This window comes from Onychostoma macrolepis, chromosome 25 (genome assembly GCF_012432095.1).
Source record: "Onychostoma macrolepis isolate SWU-2019 chromosome 25, ASM1243209v1, whole genome shotgun sequence".
NCBI classification, from domain to species: domain Eukaryota; kingdom Metazoa; phylum Chordata; class Actinopteri; order Cypriniformes; family Cyprinidae; genus Onychostoma; species Onychostoma macrolepis.
The window spans coordinates 21,629,694-21,643,950 of NC_081179.1; the positions used below are offsets into that span (position 1 = coordinate 21,629,694).

Genomic DNA, 14,257 nt, shown 5'->3' on the forward strand with positions numbered 1-14,257 from the left:
AGTGTATATAGACAAATAAAATTTAAATAGATCCTTTTACTAATGTGTATTATACTTGGAATGTATCCCTGACAACTTAAGAATGGAGAGGCAGTTAACATCACAAACAACGTGAGTTTCAGCAGAGCACATGTTAAGGCTTTTACACAGCAGAAATAAACATGACAACAGCCACTATAGATTATATAAGATAATAAACACACGATTACGATAGGATATGGTCTGTATGTGATTTTCTTGAGAATGTGTACATCTGAAATGCTAATTTGTGCAGCGATATAAAAGGCTATAAATAGCATATTTTAACAACAGTAAATGATAAAATTCCACATGTGATCACAAAATGAAGTTATTACAAACACTCGATGGTGGTTTGAAGTGAGTTCTGAGTAAAAGTGTACTATTAATCTCATAAATTGTCTTATGCAGCATGATGCTAATATTAGCTCTAATGCAGCTGCAGAACAGATCCAATTCTTCTTCATAATGCATTTTGTCATAATACTTCACGTAAGGTCGCAAGAAATGTTTTGTTGTATTTATTTAGAAATACAGTTGGGTAAATGTATACTGGGATTGAAGCGATGTGGCTTGGTAAACGTTTTATCGCAGTTTAAAGGTCGATTTGTGGCTGAATAAAAACAAAAGAATAATGATAAAAGAATAATAAGGATTATGTCTCATACCTGGCGGAAGTGTGAAAGGTTCTGTTTCCTTAAACTAGTTTCATGCATTTCTTTTTCAACACATTTACAGGTAAATCCTAGTAGTTTAAATTTGCGATTAATCATGATTAATCACAGTCCACGACTGTGATTAACGCGATTCAATTTTTTATCGATTGACAGCACTAATATATATATATATATATATATATATATATATATATATATATATATAATGTGTGTGTGTGAGACCCTGGACCACAAAACAAAGTGTAAATTTTTCGAAAATGAGATTTATACATCAATAAATAAATTTATACAACAATAAATAAGCTTTCCGTTGATGTATGGTTTGTTAGGATCGGACAATATTTGGCTGAGATACAACTGTTTGAAAATCTGGAATCTGAGGGTGCAAAAAAATCAAAATATTGAGAAAATCACCTTTAAAGTTGTCCAAATGAATTCTTAGCAATGCATTTTACTAATAAAAAAATGACGTTTTAATATATTTACAGTAGTACATTTACAAAATATATTCATGGAATATGATCTTTACATAATATTCTAATGATTTTTGGCATACAAGTAAAATCTATAATTTTGACCCATACAGTGTATTTTTGGCTATTGCTACAAATATACACCAGCGACTTAAGACTGGTTTTGTGGTCCAGGGTCACTCACTCACACACACACACACACACACACACACACACACACTCAAAATACAACTGAAATGACTTGCTCTTAAGTAATATATCCTTTCTTTTTCAGATTTCAGAGAGGCAGTAGTCTGATGCAAGCCAGATTTTGAAAACTTGAACCGTTGGACCACTTCTAGTCATGGCATCAGACTTTTGAAAGTGATGTTATTTTTAAAGATTGTAATGCATTTGTCCTTGCCCCATTTTTTTTCTGTCATTTTGTCATTGATTGTGTTTAACTGTTAAATAAAATAAATGTAATCAACTGCTGGAAAAGTGTCATTGATGTTTGAAAAGGTTTTCCCCAAATATTGGTCATAAATAATATATACATTATATTTCAACATTAACTTACATCATGTGTTAACATTATTTTATGTTGACATTTCAGTTGTATTTTTAATGTTTAAAAAAAAAAATCACATTAACATTGACATATAATTGACAAATAATATTACCAATGAAAGTATTTTTTTTTTGTTAATTTCAATATTGATTCAATAGCAGCAGTGATGTAGAATCAACATCATAGTGTAACATTGATTCGTCAATATTACTATTGTTTTTTGTTGTTGTTCATTTCAGTGTTAATTCAGCAGCAGTGATAGAAGCAATCAAAGTGTAATGTTGATTCAATCTATTTTTTTCAATCTTACCATTATTCAACACTAATCGCAGATACACAAGTGATATTAAACTAACATCACTTCTAAATGTTGATTCAATTACATTTTCTCCTGAAATCTCAATCTTCTCTTATTAATTGCGGGTGCAAAAGAGATATTGAATCAATACCACTTTGTAACATTGTGACTTAACATTGTTTCAGCGGTTGCTTGCTATCAGAGTTTACATTTGATTAACATACTAAATGTGATTGTGAATATCATTATTTAATCTTGATTGTTTATACAGTCCACTTGATTCAGGTGAAATTTTTTTTTTAAATGTTCATCACTTGCTATATCAGCGTTTTATTTTATTCCCTTTTTTGTTGATTGTCAAAATTTTAATTCAAATGACCCTCAATAAATAAATAAATATTCAGCAACCGATGGAACTTATTACTGTAATTGACACTACATATCCAATATCCAAACAAATTACATATATTTGGTCATTGCAGTGCCACCCTGTGGTCCATTCGCAAAAAAGTTAATAAATGACCCTGTTGATGAATCATGATTTTTGGTCAGTTGATTTTAAAATCAATGGTTGCTTGTTGGTGGCCATTATTTGAGTTTTCATATTCAATATACGTTAATCTGTCCAATATTTACAGTTTTTCTACAATCGGCACAATTCTCAATACTGTTTTCAATTAATTAAATTCAAAACCAAGCACAGTACAAAAATGAATAAGACAGAAATTTGCAACATTTCTTCAGTAATATCATATAAAAATATACAAAATGTAAAAAAAAAAATCAAATACTATCAATGCAGTTGCATGCAGCTAAACATCTTCACAAGTGTTAGTCTTTCACTTTCATTACTTTCAATACGAAAGGGGAAAACTCAGGAATAATTTTGTACCGTAATGTAAACATGCACCGTGTAAGATATACTGCAGTGAATTATAAACAGTAACATTCTGGTTTTGTGAAGAACATTGTATAATGCTACTGTCAGCAATGCTATGTGGAAGAGGCAAGGATAACACAAAGCAGGAGACACACGTAGCACATTAAAACAGACACAACACCGGACAAAGGAAACCAGGAACAGACAACTCTTTAAATATAAGACTAAACGAGGGTAATAGACGAGACACACCGGAATCAAATGAATGCAATCAAACAAGGGAGAAACTGGGTCACGGGGACAAAAACAACAAAACAGGAACACCAGTCTGACAGCTACCTGTTGCTAGTGTTTTTTAGGTTGTTGTGTTAAGAGTGATAAAGCGTGTTTGTCTGGTCAAGTCAAGTCACTATTATTTGTATAGCGCTTTTAACAATGCAAATTGTTTCAAAGCAGCTTTGCATCAGCTTGATATAAAGCTGGGTGGCTTTATATCAGCTTTACAGTATTTAGACGGGAAATAGTGCGTTGAAATAGTGTCATTCTCCTCTGGCCAGACAAAATCAATAGTTTAAATCTAGGCTAAAGCAGAGTCAGATTGTGCAGAGGACTCATCTAGTTGTCCTGGTCTCCGCTGATGTTCAGGGCTGTAGAGGTCGTCTCTAGGTGCTGATCCACCATCTGATCTGGATACAGTCTGGATCTGGGTGGCTACGGTGACCTTGAAATAAGAAAGAAACAGACTAATATTATTGCTAGTCATCCAGTTTTTGATATCAATTGTACAGAAATATAGAGCTGAGTATCATCAGCATAACAGTGAAAGCTAACACCATGTCTCCTGATAATATCTCCCAAGCGTAAGATGTAAAACGTGAAAAGTAACGGCCCTAGTACTGAGCCTTGAGGTACTCCATACTGCACTTGTGATCGATATGATACCTCTTCATTCACTGCTACGAACTGATGGCGGTCAGATAAGCACGATTTGAACCATGCCAGTGCACTTCCTCTAATGCCAACATAATTTTCTAGTCTATTCAAAATAATGTTGTGGTCGATGGTGTCGAACGCAGCGCTAAGATCCAGTAGCACTGATAGAGAGATACAACCACGATCAGATGATGAAAGCAGGTCGTTTGTAACTCTAATGAGAGCAGTCTCAGTACTATGATACGATCTAAATCCTGACTGGAAATCCTCACAGATATCATTTTTCTCTAAGAAGGAACATAGTTGTGATGATACTACCTTTTCTAATATCTTTGACAGAAAAGGGAGATTCGCAATCAGTCTGTAATTAATTAATTCTTTGGGGTCAAGTTGTGTTTTTTTACAGTTTTTCTCGATTGCTAACACACTATAACTGATTCATTTGGCCCATTTTTCCAAACCATTCATACATTTCTTAAAACAAAGACATGTTTCTCAAAACTTTTAACACATTTCACCTGTTTGCACACATAATTTATGTTAACTGTATATTCAGTTGTTTGGTCTTTGAACTTCTCTCTTCTAGTGCTTTTCATCTACTGTAAGATATTTTTACAGTCGTGTAATGAAAGTAAACTTTTCTTAAAGTTTATTGCTGAATTGTTTCATGAATTGTGTGTTAGCAATCGAGAAAAACTGTAATGAGAGGCTTAATAACAGCCAGTGTGAAGGTTTTTGGGACATATCCTAATGACAATGATGAGTTAATAATATTCAGAAGAGGATCTATTACTTCTGGAAGCACCTCTTTTAGGAGCTTAGATGGAACAGGGTCTAACATACAGGTTGTTGGTTTAGAAAATGTAACAAGTTTGGTGAAAACCTTTGTTAGTGTTGTGTAAGAATGTGTTGATTTGAGACATTAAGTGTTTTTGGCAGTTTTAGTGCATTTTAAATGTGAAATGAACTGCTGTGTCAAGTTGAAAGATGGTTAGGAGAACTGTGTGATGCTTTTTGAGAAAGTGACTAGTATTGCGTAAGAAATGTGTCCAAAAATAAAGTGTCTTAGCGATTGTAAAAAACAAAACAAAACTGTAAAACAGAAACAGCGGGTATAGACTGACACTAGACTGGATTTGCTAATTGAATTTACTTACAGTAAATGATATTTCCTGCATCTGTCCAGGGATTTCTTCACCTGTGGCCCAAGACATAAGCTCCAGTAAACCCCGTGACCCTACAGAGGACAGGTGATTGGACAATGGACAATAATTCCTGCAACATTCTGCATTACCAACATCATTTTTTAACCTCAATTATTATTATGTTTACAATAAAGCATTATGTATTAAACAAATAATAAAATATTTGCAATAATATATTATGTTTTGAAACTTTTGAGAACTTAAGTTCACCAGTTTTGAAAACAGTATGTAAACGTGTGCAAAATGGCTTGTATACATAAAGTTTTGGTGGTGCTTGTGTCGAAGTGAGAAAAGAATGCATGTAATTTGACAGATGTCGTCAATGAATGCATTTTGTGCCAAAGCAATGATAAAGGATTCACAGTGCAGTATATATAAATCTTCTATCCTTTGCTTTAGGCTATTCATCTCCTCCCTAAATTTCCTACAATGTAATAATATTATGTTTTACACTTTCTGTGATTTCACATTCCAAGCATTCATCTGATTGACTTTAACCTAATAAAAACAATGTTTTGTTTAATCCTGTGTGGTCAAACTTCAATCTGGTTAAAACTGATTCCTACTTTCTGTTGCCTCTATTCACACCCTGGGCATTAATTGATTTCTGTACACTGTGCTATTTTCTTCCTCTGTTATCCATGTCCCACCTTTCCTGCCATTTCTTCATCATTTCTTTTTTGATCATTGCCTTAGTTTCTCCTTTACCAAGGGGAATATTCATAACGTCCTTGTTGATTTTTTTGCAAGTTTGTCTGGTCTCTCATTCCCTTTTATATTTACATGAGCAGGTAATCTCACCTCTGATGGATTTCAAGCATTAAACCTTTGTTAGATTTCATATTTTGAATACTAAAAAGAGCTGCTACAGAGTCAACACAACATACTACTCTGTCTGGCTTTATTTCCTCCACCACTGCAATCCTACTATAATCGCCATCATCTCAATTTACTGACAACTGATCAGGTAAATTTTTTCCAATGCTTACACTCAATGTTTGCCCTCCCTTCCATAATAAACTGAAGTACATAAAGCACTGATGTTACACACCTCTGTACAGTAGGTGGCGGTGTGCACCTGGATAATTTGGTTGCGACCCGCCAATAAACCCAGAGGGAGAGAGAGAGAGAGAGAGAGAGAGAGAGCATATAGCTCCGCCTTCGCGTGTTTCAACTAGGTCCTGTAGACTACTATAAATGTCCTCTCGCCGAATCTTTTCCGTCCACAAATTCTGTTATACAACGTAGAAGCTTGAAGATCTGTAATAATGTCTGGAAGAGGCAAAGGCGGTAAAGGACTCGGGAAAGGAGGCGCTAAGCGGCACCGTAAAGTTCTGCGGGATAACATCCAGGGCATCACCAAACCCGCCATCCGTCGTCTCGCTCGCCGCGGCGGAGTCAAGCGTATCTCCGGTCTGATCTACGAGGAGACCCGCGGTGTGCTGAAGGTGTTCCTGGAGAACGTGATCCGCGATGCCGTTACCTACACCGAGCACGCCAAGAGAAAGACCGTCACCGCCATGGACGTCGTGTACGCGCTGAAACGACAGGGACGCACTCTGTACGGCTTCGGAGGATAAACACGTCCGTGTTACCATAGAAACCCAACGGCTCTTTTAAGAGCCACCCATATCTTCAAAAAGAGTGCATTTCATAATATTTTAGTAGTATTACACGCATACATAATTTGAATCTATTGTTAAACATCTGTAAGCGAAATGTGTTTTTGCCTTATATCGAGTATTATTAGTGTAACCAATTTAATATTATATTAAACCGTGTTAATTTAACTTTCTGGCCCTCTTCGTTTAGGAGTCATACTTGCCTTTGTGGTCAAAAGTGACCTAAGCCTTAATGTAACTTTTTTTTTTTTTTTTTTTTTCTCTTTCCTTTGGAAAAGCAATGCAACTTGTTCAATGTTTTTTGATTATGATTTTCAGAGAATCTTATACTATGCAGTATTTATACAATTTTAATGAGCCATTTTCTTGACTAGAATTAATATGTATATATTTTTTTTAATAAATGCAATGTTTCACATTAAAATGGAGTTAAGGCATTTAAAATCCATTTATGAAGTGAGAATTGGGCCATCTGGAGGCATTAAAAAATAAAAACTTGTGTAATGTTGCCTAACCTCTTGTATTAGCACTTTTGGAGGCTTTTGGATTCCCGTTGTTTTTTTAGGTAGAATTTCTTAATTTTTTTAGGTTTTGCTATTAGATATATATCTAGACATTCTCAAAGACTACTTTTTGTCAAGGTTTAGATATTTTTGGTTAGACAAGTATCAAATTTTACATTATGATTAGAGTCAAGCATTAAAATCTTGTTAGAAATGGAACACAAAGCATTTTTGTTAGTCAGTATTTGATAACAAAATAAGGAATAGATAGTGATAATTCAAAACACTTTATATAAACATTTTGTAATTAATTTATATTTTATTCAATGTAATTCAATTAATTTTAACATATTTTCAAAATTTGCTCTGTTGCAGTTTTACCAGTTCATTTCTATGTATATGTTTGTGTGTGCGTGTATGCTCGTGTGAGTGTCTGTATTTTGCACTCCTGATATTCTAGTCACCCCTTGATTGCTGCACACTTTTTTTCTGACCAGTGGCTGATTTGTAGTTTGTACCACCAAAAGGTTGACTGAGTTTTCACATTTTTTCGTATTTCTCATTCATTTCCTATGTCGGTCATTTTTGACCGCGAAGAAGGCAAGTTTGACTCTTTTTTTTTTTTTTTTTTTTGGACTCTTTAACATATCCGAATCATGTCCATGATTTTTTTTGTGTTTGTTCATATTGCTAATGTGACAAAAGTCACCAAGTGTCATCTCATTCCGATGAAACTAAGATTTTTTACATTTCAAAATATAACATTTTTCGGTCAAAAATGACCGAAGAGGGCCATAGGGTTAATGTGGAAAACGGTGTGTAAAACAATTATTTTATTTTTTCTTAATCTTTGTTTATAAAAAAAAAAAAAAAAAACATGAGCGGGAAAGTCGGACAGAGAAGCGTATGTAGGAGGCGACGGGAAGCGTTCAAATTTAGAAGCCTGTGATTGGCTGATGTGTCTGCTAGCCAGCCGATTTCTAACCAATGAAATATGTTTATTTATTGAAATGAAATGAATATGTTTATTTCATTCATTGAAATAGAACTCAATCAGAATAGCAGCCAGCCCTCTTAAATTAGCATGAGATCTCAATAAATATCCAGTACATGCTCCTTCTAAACTGTATCGTGTTGTTCCGCTTATTGTGAGATAACATGCCTGAACCAGCGAAGTCTGCTCCTAAGAAGGGCTCCAAGAAGGCCGTCACTAAGACCGCCGGTAAAGGAGGAAAGAAGCGCAGAAAGACCAGGAAGGAGAGCTACGCTATCTACGTGTACAAAGTGCTGAAGCAGGTTCATCCTGACACCGGGATCTCTTCTAAGGCGATGGGGATCATGAACTCTTTCGTCAACGACATCTTCGAGCGCATCGCCGGTGAATCGTCTCGTCTCGCTCACTACAACAAGCGCTCCACCATCACATCGAGAGAGATCCAGACCGCCGTGCGTCTGCTGCTGCCCGGAGAGCTGGCCAAACACGCCGTGTCTGAGGGCACCAAGGCCGTCACCAAGTACACCAGCTCCAAGTAGAGCTCCGCTCCAGTCCCCGAGACTCAAAGGCTCTTTTAAGAGCCACCTATCTTATCACTGAAAGAGCTCTTGGTGTTTTAATGTGGTTTGTGGTATTACGTTTTACTAAACGTGATTTTGTATCTTTGACAAATAAAACTCATACAGAATAGTTTTATCACGTTCTTAGTAAAAAAAAAAAAAAAAAAAAAATACAGCGTGATAACATGCACTATATCAGCGCTTGATGTTCATGTAGTTCTAATGTTTTTTTACAACAAATAACTAAACAATCATCAGAAGTATAATCCGCATTAAACATTCACACTTTGTTAAACAGTTTTTTTTTTTTTCTCCATGATTCTTTGAAAAACTAGATCATTCAAAATAACTGCATGGTTCCCATGCTGTTATTTTTTTTTCTACTTCTCAAATAATAGGTATAGCATGTTCACCAGCATATTATAATACTTTCTGAAAAATCATGTGACACTGAAGACTGTAATGATGCTGAAAATATAGTTTGCCAGCGCATTATCAATTGAATTTTAATTATATTCAAATAAAGTTATAGATGGATAGACATACATAACTTAGCTTATATATAAACTAAGAAAGCAGCATCCAGTTTCTAATCTGCAAAGATGTTTTGATACACTTGTTTTACTTCGTGTTCAAACGGATCATCACATATTCGCTGAGGCAAGATCTGTGGGGCTGGGCATTGAGTCTACACGGTTCTCATGTGGCAGTTAAGTTCATCAGCGCGCGCTCTGCAGCATTTCATTATATTCAGTGTATCGACGTGTAATAACCGCTCAGAAACATGGCTGAAACCGCTCCAGCTGCCGCCGCTTCGCCGGCTAAAGCCCCCAAAAAGAAATCGGCGTCTAAACCCAAGAAAGCGGGCCCGAGCGTCAGGGACCTCATCGTCAAGACTGTGTCCGCCTCCAAGGAGAGAAGCGGCGTGTCCCTCGCCGCCCTGAAAAAGGCTCTGTCTGCGGGCGGCTACGATGTGGAGAAGAACAACTCCCGCGTCAAGCTCGCCATCAAGAGTTTGGTGACCAAAGGCACCCTGGTCCAGACTAAAGGCACCGGTGCCTCCGGTTCCTTCAAGCTCAACAAGAAGCAAGCCGAGACCCAGAAGAAACCCGCCAAGAAAACTCCCGCGAAAGCAAAGAAGCCTGCAGCCAAGAAACCCGCCGTCAAGAAATCCCCCAAGAAGGCGAAGAAACCGGCCGCCACAGCAGCAAAGAAGGCGACAAAGAGCCCCAAAAAGGCGAAGAAGCCTGCAGCTGCCAAGAAACCAGCCAAGAGCCCCAAGAAAGCGAAGAAGCCAGCAGCTGCTAAGAAAGCAGCCAAGAGCCCCAAGAAGGCCAAGGCAGCCAAACCCAAGACGGCGAAGCCTAAAGCAGCCAAGCCTAAAAAGGCGGCTCCCAAAAAGAAATAAGCATCAGTCTTTGTTTTTTTCTTCCCAAAACAAAACGGCTCTTTTAAGAGCCACCCACTTGCTACAATTAAAGAGCAACATTTTACCCTGCTAAAAAAACAATAGAAGCCCAATAGAAACCATCACAGAAATTCCAATGGTTTCCATTAAAATACCATTATGAACCATTAGCTTTTCCTGTAAAACCATTACAAAAATCCTTTTTGTAGTGTTTTGGACATTTTTCCAATAGGATTTAACATCCCATAGAATCCATCACATACCAATAGACACCATTATAGTTTTCATTAAAACCAATACAATTCCCATTAAAACCATTACATTTTCTACTGTTTTGGGCAGGGTTCTATTGTTTTTTTTCAGCAGGGCAGGATCTTAATTAAATGTTTTGGGGCATTTGAGAGGGAGCGCGTGTATGTTTTTATCTCAGTACGATACAGTCTACAATACATTATACTTAATTCATCGAAAACATTTATTGATTAATTTTTATTCACATTATAGCATCTTAAATATATGAAACATTAACTGAAAGGACGCGTGTAACATCGGATGCTATGCTTGATTTAAAGGCTGTTCTAATTACAAAAGCAACCATTTCTTTGTTTTTCCAGTGTTTATGTGGACATATTTCAGTGTGCGATTTTATAATGTTGGTTATTGTACCGTCTTCTGCATTAAGCGTATTTTAAAGCGTTTACATTTTCTGTTCATTCATCCATTCATTACAAGGCTGGCAGAAAGGGGAGGGGTTTGGAGTTTTGGAGAGGCTTGCAGTGATTGGTTTGCAGCTGTGACAGACTCTGACCAATAGACGAGGAGCACTCGCTCTTAAATACTGATTGTCCAGTTGGGGTGCTGTTATTATTTCTACATCAGCTTTAACGTACTTCAACATGAGTGGAAGAGGTAAAACCGGTGGTAAGGCCAGAGCAAAGGCTAAGACTCGCTCCTCCAGAGCAGGGCTGCAGTTCCCCGTCGGTCGTGTTCACAGGCTTCTCCGCAAAGGAAACTACGCCGAGCGCGTCGGTGCCGGTGCTCCGGTTTATCTGGCCGCTGTGCTCGAGTATCTGACGGCTGAGATCCTGGAGTTGGCTGGAAACGCCGCTCGGGACAACAAGAAGACCCGTATCATCCCCCGTCACCTGCAGCTGGCGGTGCGCAACGACGAGGAGCTGAACAAACTCCTGGGCCGAGTGACCATCGCTCAGGGCGGCGTGCTGCCCAACATCCAGGCCGTGCTGCTGCCCAAGAAGACCGAGAAACCCGCCAAAACCAAGTAGATGAACTGAAATGTGATGAACATACAAAACTCCCAAAGGCTCTTTTTAGAGCCACCCACCTTCTCTATAAGAGCAGTTTGAATCATATACATTTAAACAGCTTTGGTTCTTTTTATTATATCGCTCTGTATATAGGCTACACTGCACACGGTTTGCGTTGTCTACGCCGGGCACGATCGGCGTCAATAGAGCGAATTATAATGAGTGTTATGTACGTAACAATTAAGTGTGAGTGGAACAGCACACAATGATCCTCCAATGGAAAAAACAAAAAAACACAACAGATTAGAATATAATGTTTCACTGCAATAGGAAGATAAGAAGACATCTTAAAACATTTATGGTAACCTCCACCCCACTGTCGCGTGCAGTGTAAATATAGAAAGTATGTTTTCATTAGCTTTGATTCTAACAGACCAGCCGTCTTTTGAACATATATGTATAGAAACAAAAAATGGGACACTGAATACTATAGAAAACAATTGAGCGGGAAACGCAGACCGCAGCTGCTTGTTCGAAAACAGGAAACGCGCTGTCATTGGCCGCCTCACGCAGCGCTGTAAACACAATAGCCAATCAAATACCGCTGGTGACGCACCGCCCAATGAGACAGTACAGCTTAAAAAGCTCCTGCACAAGAACATAGTCATTCTGTGTCAGAGAACAAGACTCGACTCTCGAGAAAATGGCAAGAACCAAGCAGACGGCGCGTAAATCCACCGGCGGCAAAGCCCCGAGGAAGCAGCTCGCTACTAAAGCCGCCCGTAAGAGCGCTCCGGCCACCGGCGGCGTCAAGAAGCCTCACCGCTACAGGCCCGGCACCGTGGCTCTGCGAGAGATCCGTCGCTATCAGAAGTCCACCGAGCTGCTGATCCGCAAGCTGCCCTTCCAGCGTCTGGTGCGAGAAATCGCTCAGGACTTCAAGACGGACCTGCGCTTCCAGAGCTCCGCTGTCATGGCCCTGCAGGAGGCCAGCGAGGCTTATTTGGTCGGTCTGTTTGAGGACACCAACCTGTGCGCCATCCACGCCAAGAGAGTCACCATCATGCCCAAAGACATCCAGCTGGCGCGCCGCATCCGCGGAGAGCGCGCTTAAATGTAGCTGCTTCACCCTCATTAAACCCCAAAGGCTCTTTTAAGAGCCACCAAAATCACACAGAACGAGAAAATTTCCGCTGTAACGCGGAGTATAACGATTAGAAAGTAACACGTCAATCTTTTAAGGAATTTTGTTTAGGTCTTAGTTTTATTCGTTTCGCCAGTTTATATTAGTGAACACAAGCGTATGTTAGACGCTAACTTTGTTTCACGATGACACCGATTTCTCTTAAGTTTTTATATACAGTGAGGAAAATAAGTATTTGAACACCCTGCTATTTTGCAAGTTCTCCCACTTAGAAATCATGGAGGGGTCTGAAATTGTCATCGTAGGTGCATGTCCACTGTGAGAGACATAATCTAAAAAAAAATCCAAAAAACACAACAGATTAGAATATAATGTTTCACTGCAATAGGAAGATAAGAAGACATCTTAAAACATTTATGGTAACCTCCACCCCACTGTCGCGTGCAGTGTAAATATAGAAAGTATGTTTTCATTAGCTTTGATTCTAACAGACCAGCCGTCTTTTGAACATATATGTATAGAAACAAAAAATGGGACACTGAATACTATAGAAAACAATTGAGCGGGAAACGCAGACCGCAGCTGCTTGTTCGAAAACAGGAAACGCGCTGTCATTGGCCGCCTCACGCTGCGCTGTAAACACAATAGCCAATCAAATACCGCTGGTGACGCACCGCCCAATGAGACAGTACAGCTTAAAAAGCTCCTGCACAAGAACATAGTCATTCTGTGTCAGAGAACAAGACTCGACTCTCGAGAAAATGGCAAGAACCAAGCAGACGGCGCGTAAATCCACCGGCGGCAAAGCCCCGAGGAAGCAGCTCGCTACTAAAGCCGCCCGTAAGAGCGCTCCGGCCACCGGCGGCGTCAAGAAGCCTCACCGCTACAGGCCCGGCACCGTGGCTCTGCGAGAGATCCGTCGCTATCAGAAGTCCACCGAGCTGCTGATCCGCAAGCTGCCCTTCCAGCGTCTGGTGCGAGAAATCGCTCAGGACTTCAAGACGGACCTGCGCTTCCAGAGCTCCGCTGTCATGGCCCTGCAGGAGGCCAGCGAGGCTTATTTGGTCGGTCTGTTTGAGGACACCAACCTGTGCGCCATCCACGCCAAGAGAGTCACCATCATGCCCAAAGACATCCAGCTGGCGCGCCGCATCCGCGGAGAGCGCGCTTAAATGTCGCTGCTTCACCCGCATTAAACCCCAAAGGCTCTTTTAAGAGCCACCAAAATCACACAGAACGAGAACATTTCTGCTGTAACGCGGCGTATAACGATTAGAAAGTAACACGTCAATCTTTTAAGGAATTTTGTTTAGGTCTTAGTTTTATTCGTTTCGCCAGTTTATATTAGTGAACACAAGCGTATGTTAGACGCTAACTTTGTTTCACGATGACACCGATTTCTCTTAAGTTTTTTATATACAGTGAGGAAAATAAGTATTTGAACACCCTGCTATTTTGCAAGTTCTCCCACTTAGAAATCATGGAGGGGTCTGAAATTGTCATCGTAGGTGCATGTCCACTGTGAGAGACATAATCTAAAAAAAAAAATCCAGAAATCACAATGTATGATTTTTTAACTATTTATTTGTATGATACAGCTGCAAATAAGTATTTGAACACCTGTCTATCAGCTAGAATTCTGACCCTCAAAGACCTGTTAGTCTGCCTTTAAAATGTCCACCTCCACTCCATTTATTATCCTAAATTAGATGGACCTGTTTGAGGTC

The 14,257-nt window shown here is 38.9% G+C and overlaps 5 protein-coding genes across 5 annotated transcripts; all 5 read left to right on the top strand.

Annotated features, from left to right (window-relative positions):
- Positions 1–6,144: 6,144 nt before the first annotated feature.
- On the top strand, positions 6,145–6,661 carry LOC131534376 (histone H4). Its single transcript, XM_058767208.1, has one exon. It carries the CDS (start codon positions 6,303–6,305, stop codon positions 6,612–6,614), a length of 312 nt encoding a protein of 103 aa, XP_058623191.1. The 5' UTR covers positions 6,145–6,302; the 3' UTR covers positions 6,615–6,661.
- Positions 6,662–7,895: 1,234 nt separating this feature from the next.
- LOC131534367 (histone H2B-like) lies at positions 7,896–8,770 on the top strand. The gene has a single exon (XM_058767199.1). The coding sequence runs from the start codon at positions 8,318–8,320 to the stop codon at positions 8,690–8,692; it is 375 nt and encodes a 124-aa protein (XP_058623182.1). The 5' UTR covers positions 7,896–8,317; the 3' UTR covers positions 8,693–8,770.
- A 683-nt stretch (positions 8,771–9,453) lies between these two features.
- On the top strand, positions 9,454–10,146 carry LOC131534331 (histone H1). Its single transcript, XM_058767164.1, has one exon. It carries the CDS (start codon positions 9,498–9,500, stop codon positions 10,119–10,121), a length of 624 nt encoding a protein of 207 aa, XP_058623147.1. The 5' UTR covers positions 9,454–9,497; the 3' UTR covers positions 10,122–10,146.
- Positions 10,147–11,001: 855 nt separating this feature from the next.
- LOC131534354 (histone H2A-like) lies at positions 11,002–11,447 on the top strand. Its single transcript, XM_058767186.1, has one exon. It carries the CDS (start codon positions 11,018–11,020, stop codon positions 11,402–11,404), a length of 387 nt encoding a protein of 128 aa, XP_058623169.1. The 5' UTR covers positions 11,002–11,017; the 3' UTR covers positions 11,405–11,447.
- Positions 11,448–12,069: 622 nt separating this feature from the next.
- On the top strand, positions 12,070–13,727 carry LOC131534140 (uncharacterized). The gene is made up of 2 exons (XM_058766813.1): positions 12,070–12,490; positions 13,267–13,727. The coding sequence occupies exons 1-2, from the start codon at positions 12,090–12,092 to the stop codon at positions 13,700–13,702; spliced, it is 837 nt and encodes a 278-aa protein (XP_058622796.1). The 5' UTR covers positions 12,070–12,089; the 3' UTR covers positions 13,703–13,727.
- The last annotated feature ends 530 nt before the right edge of the window (positions 13,728–14,257 follow it).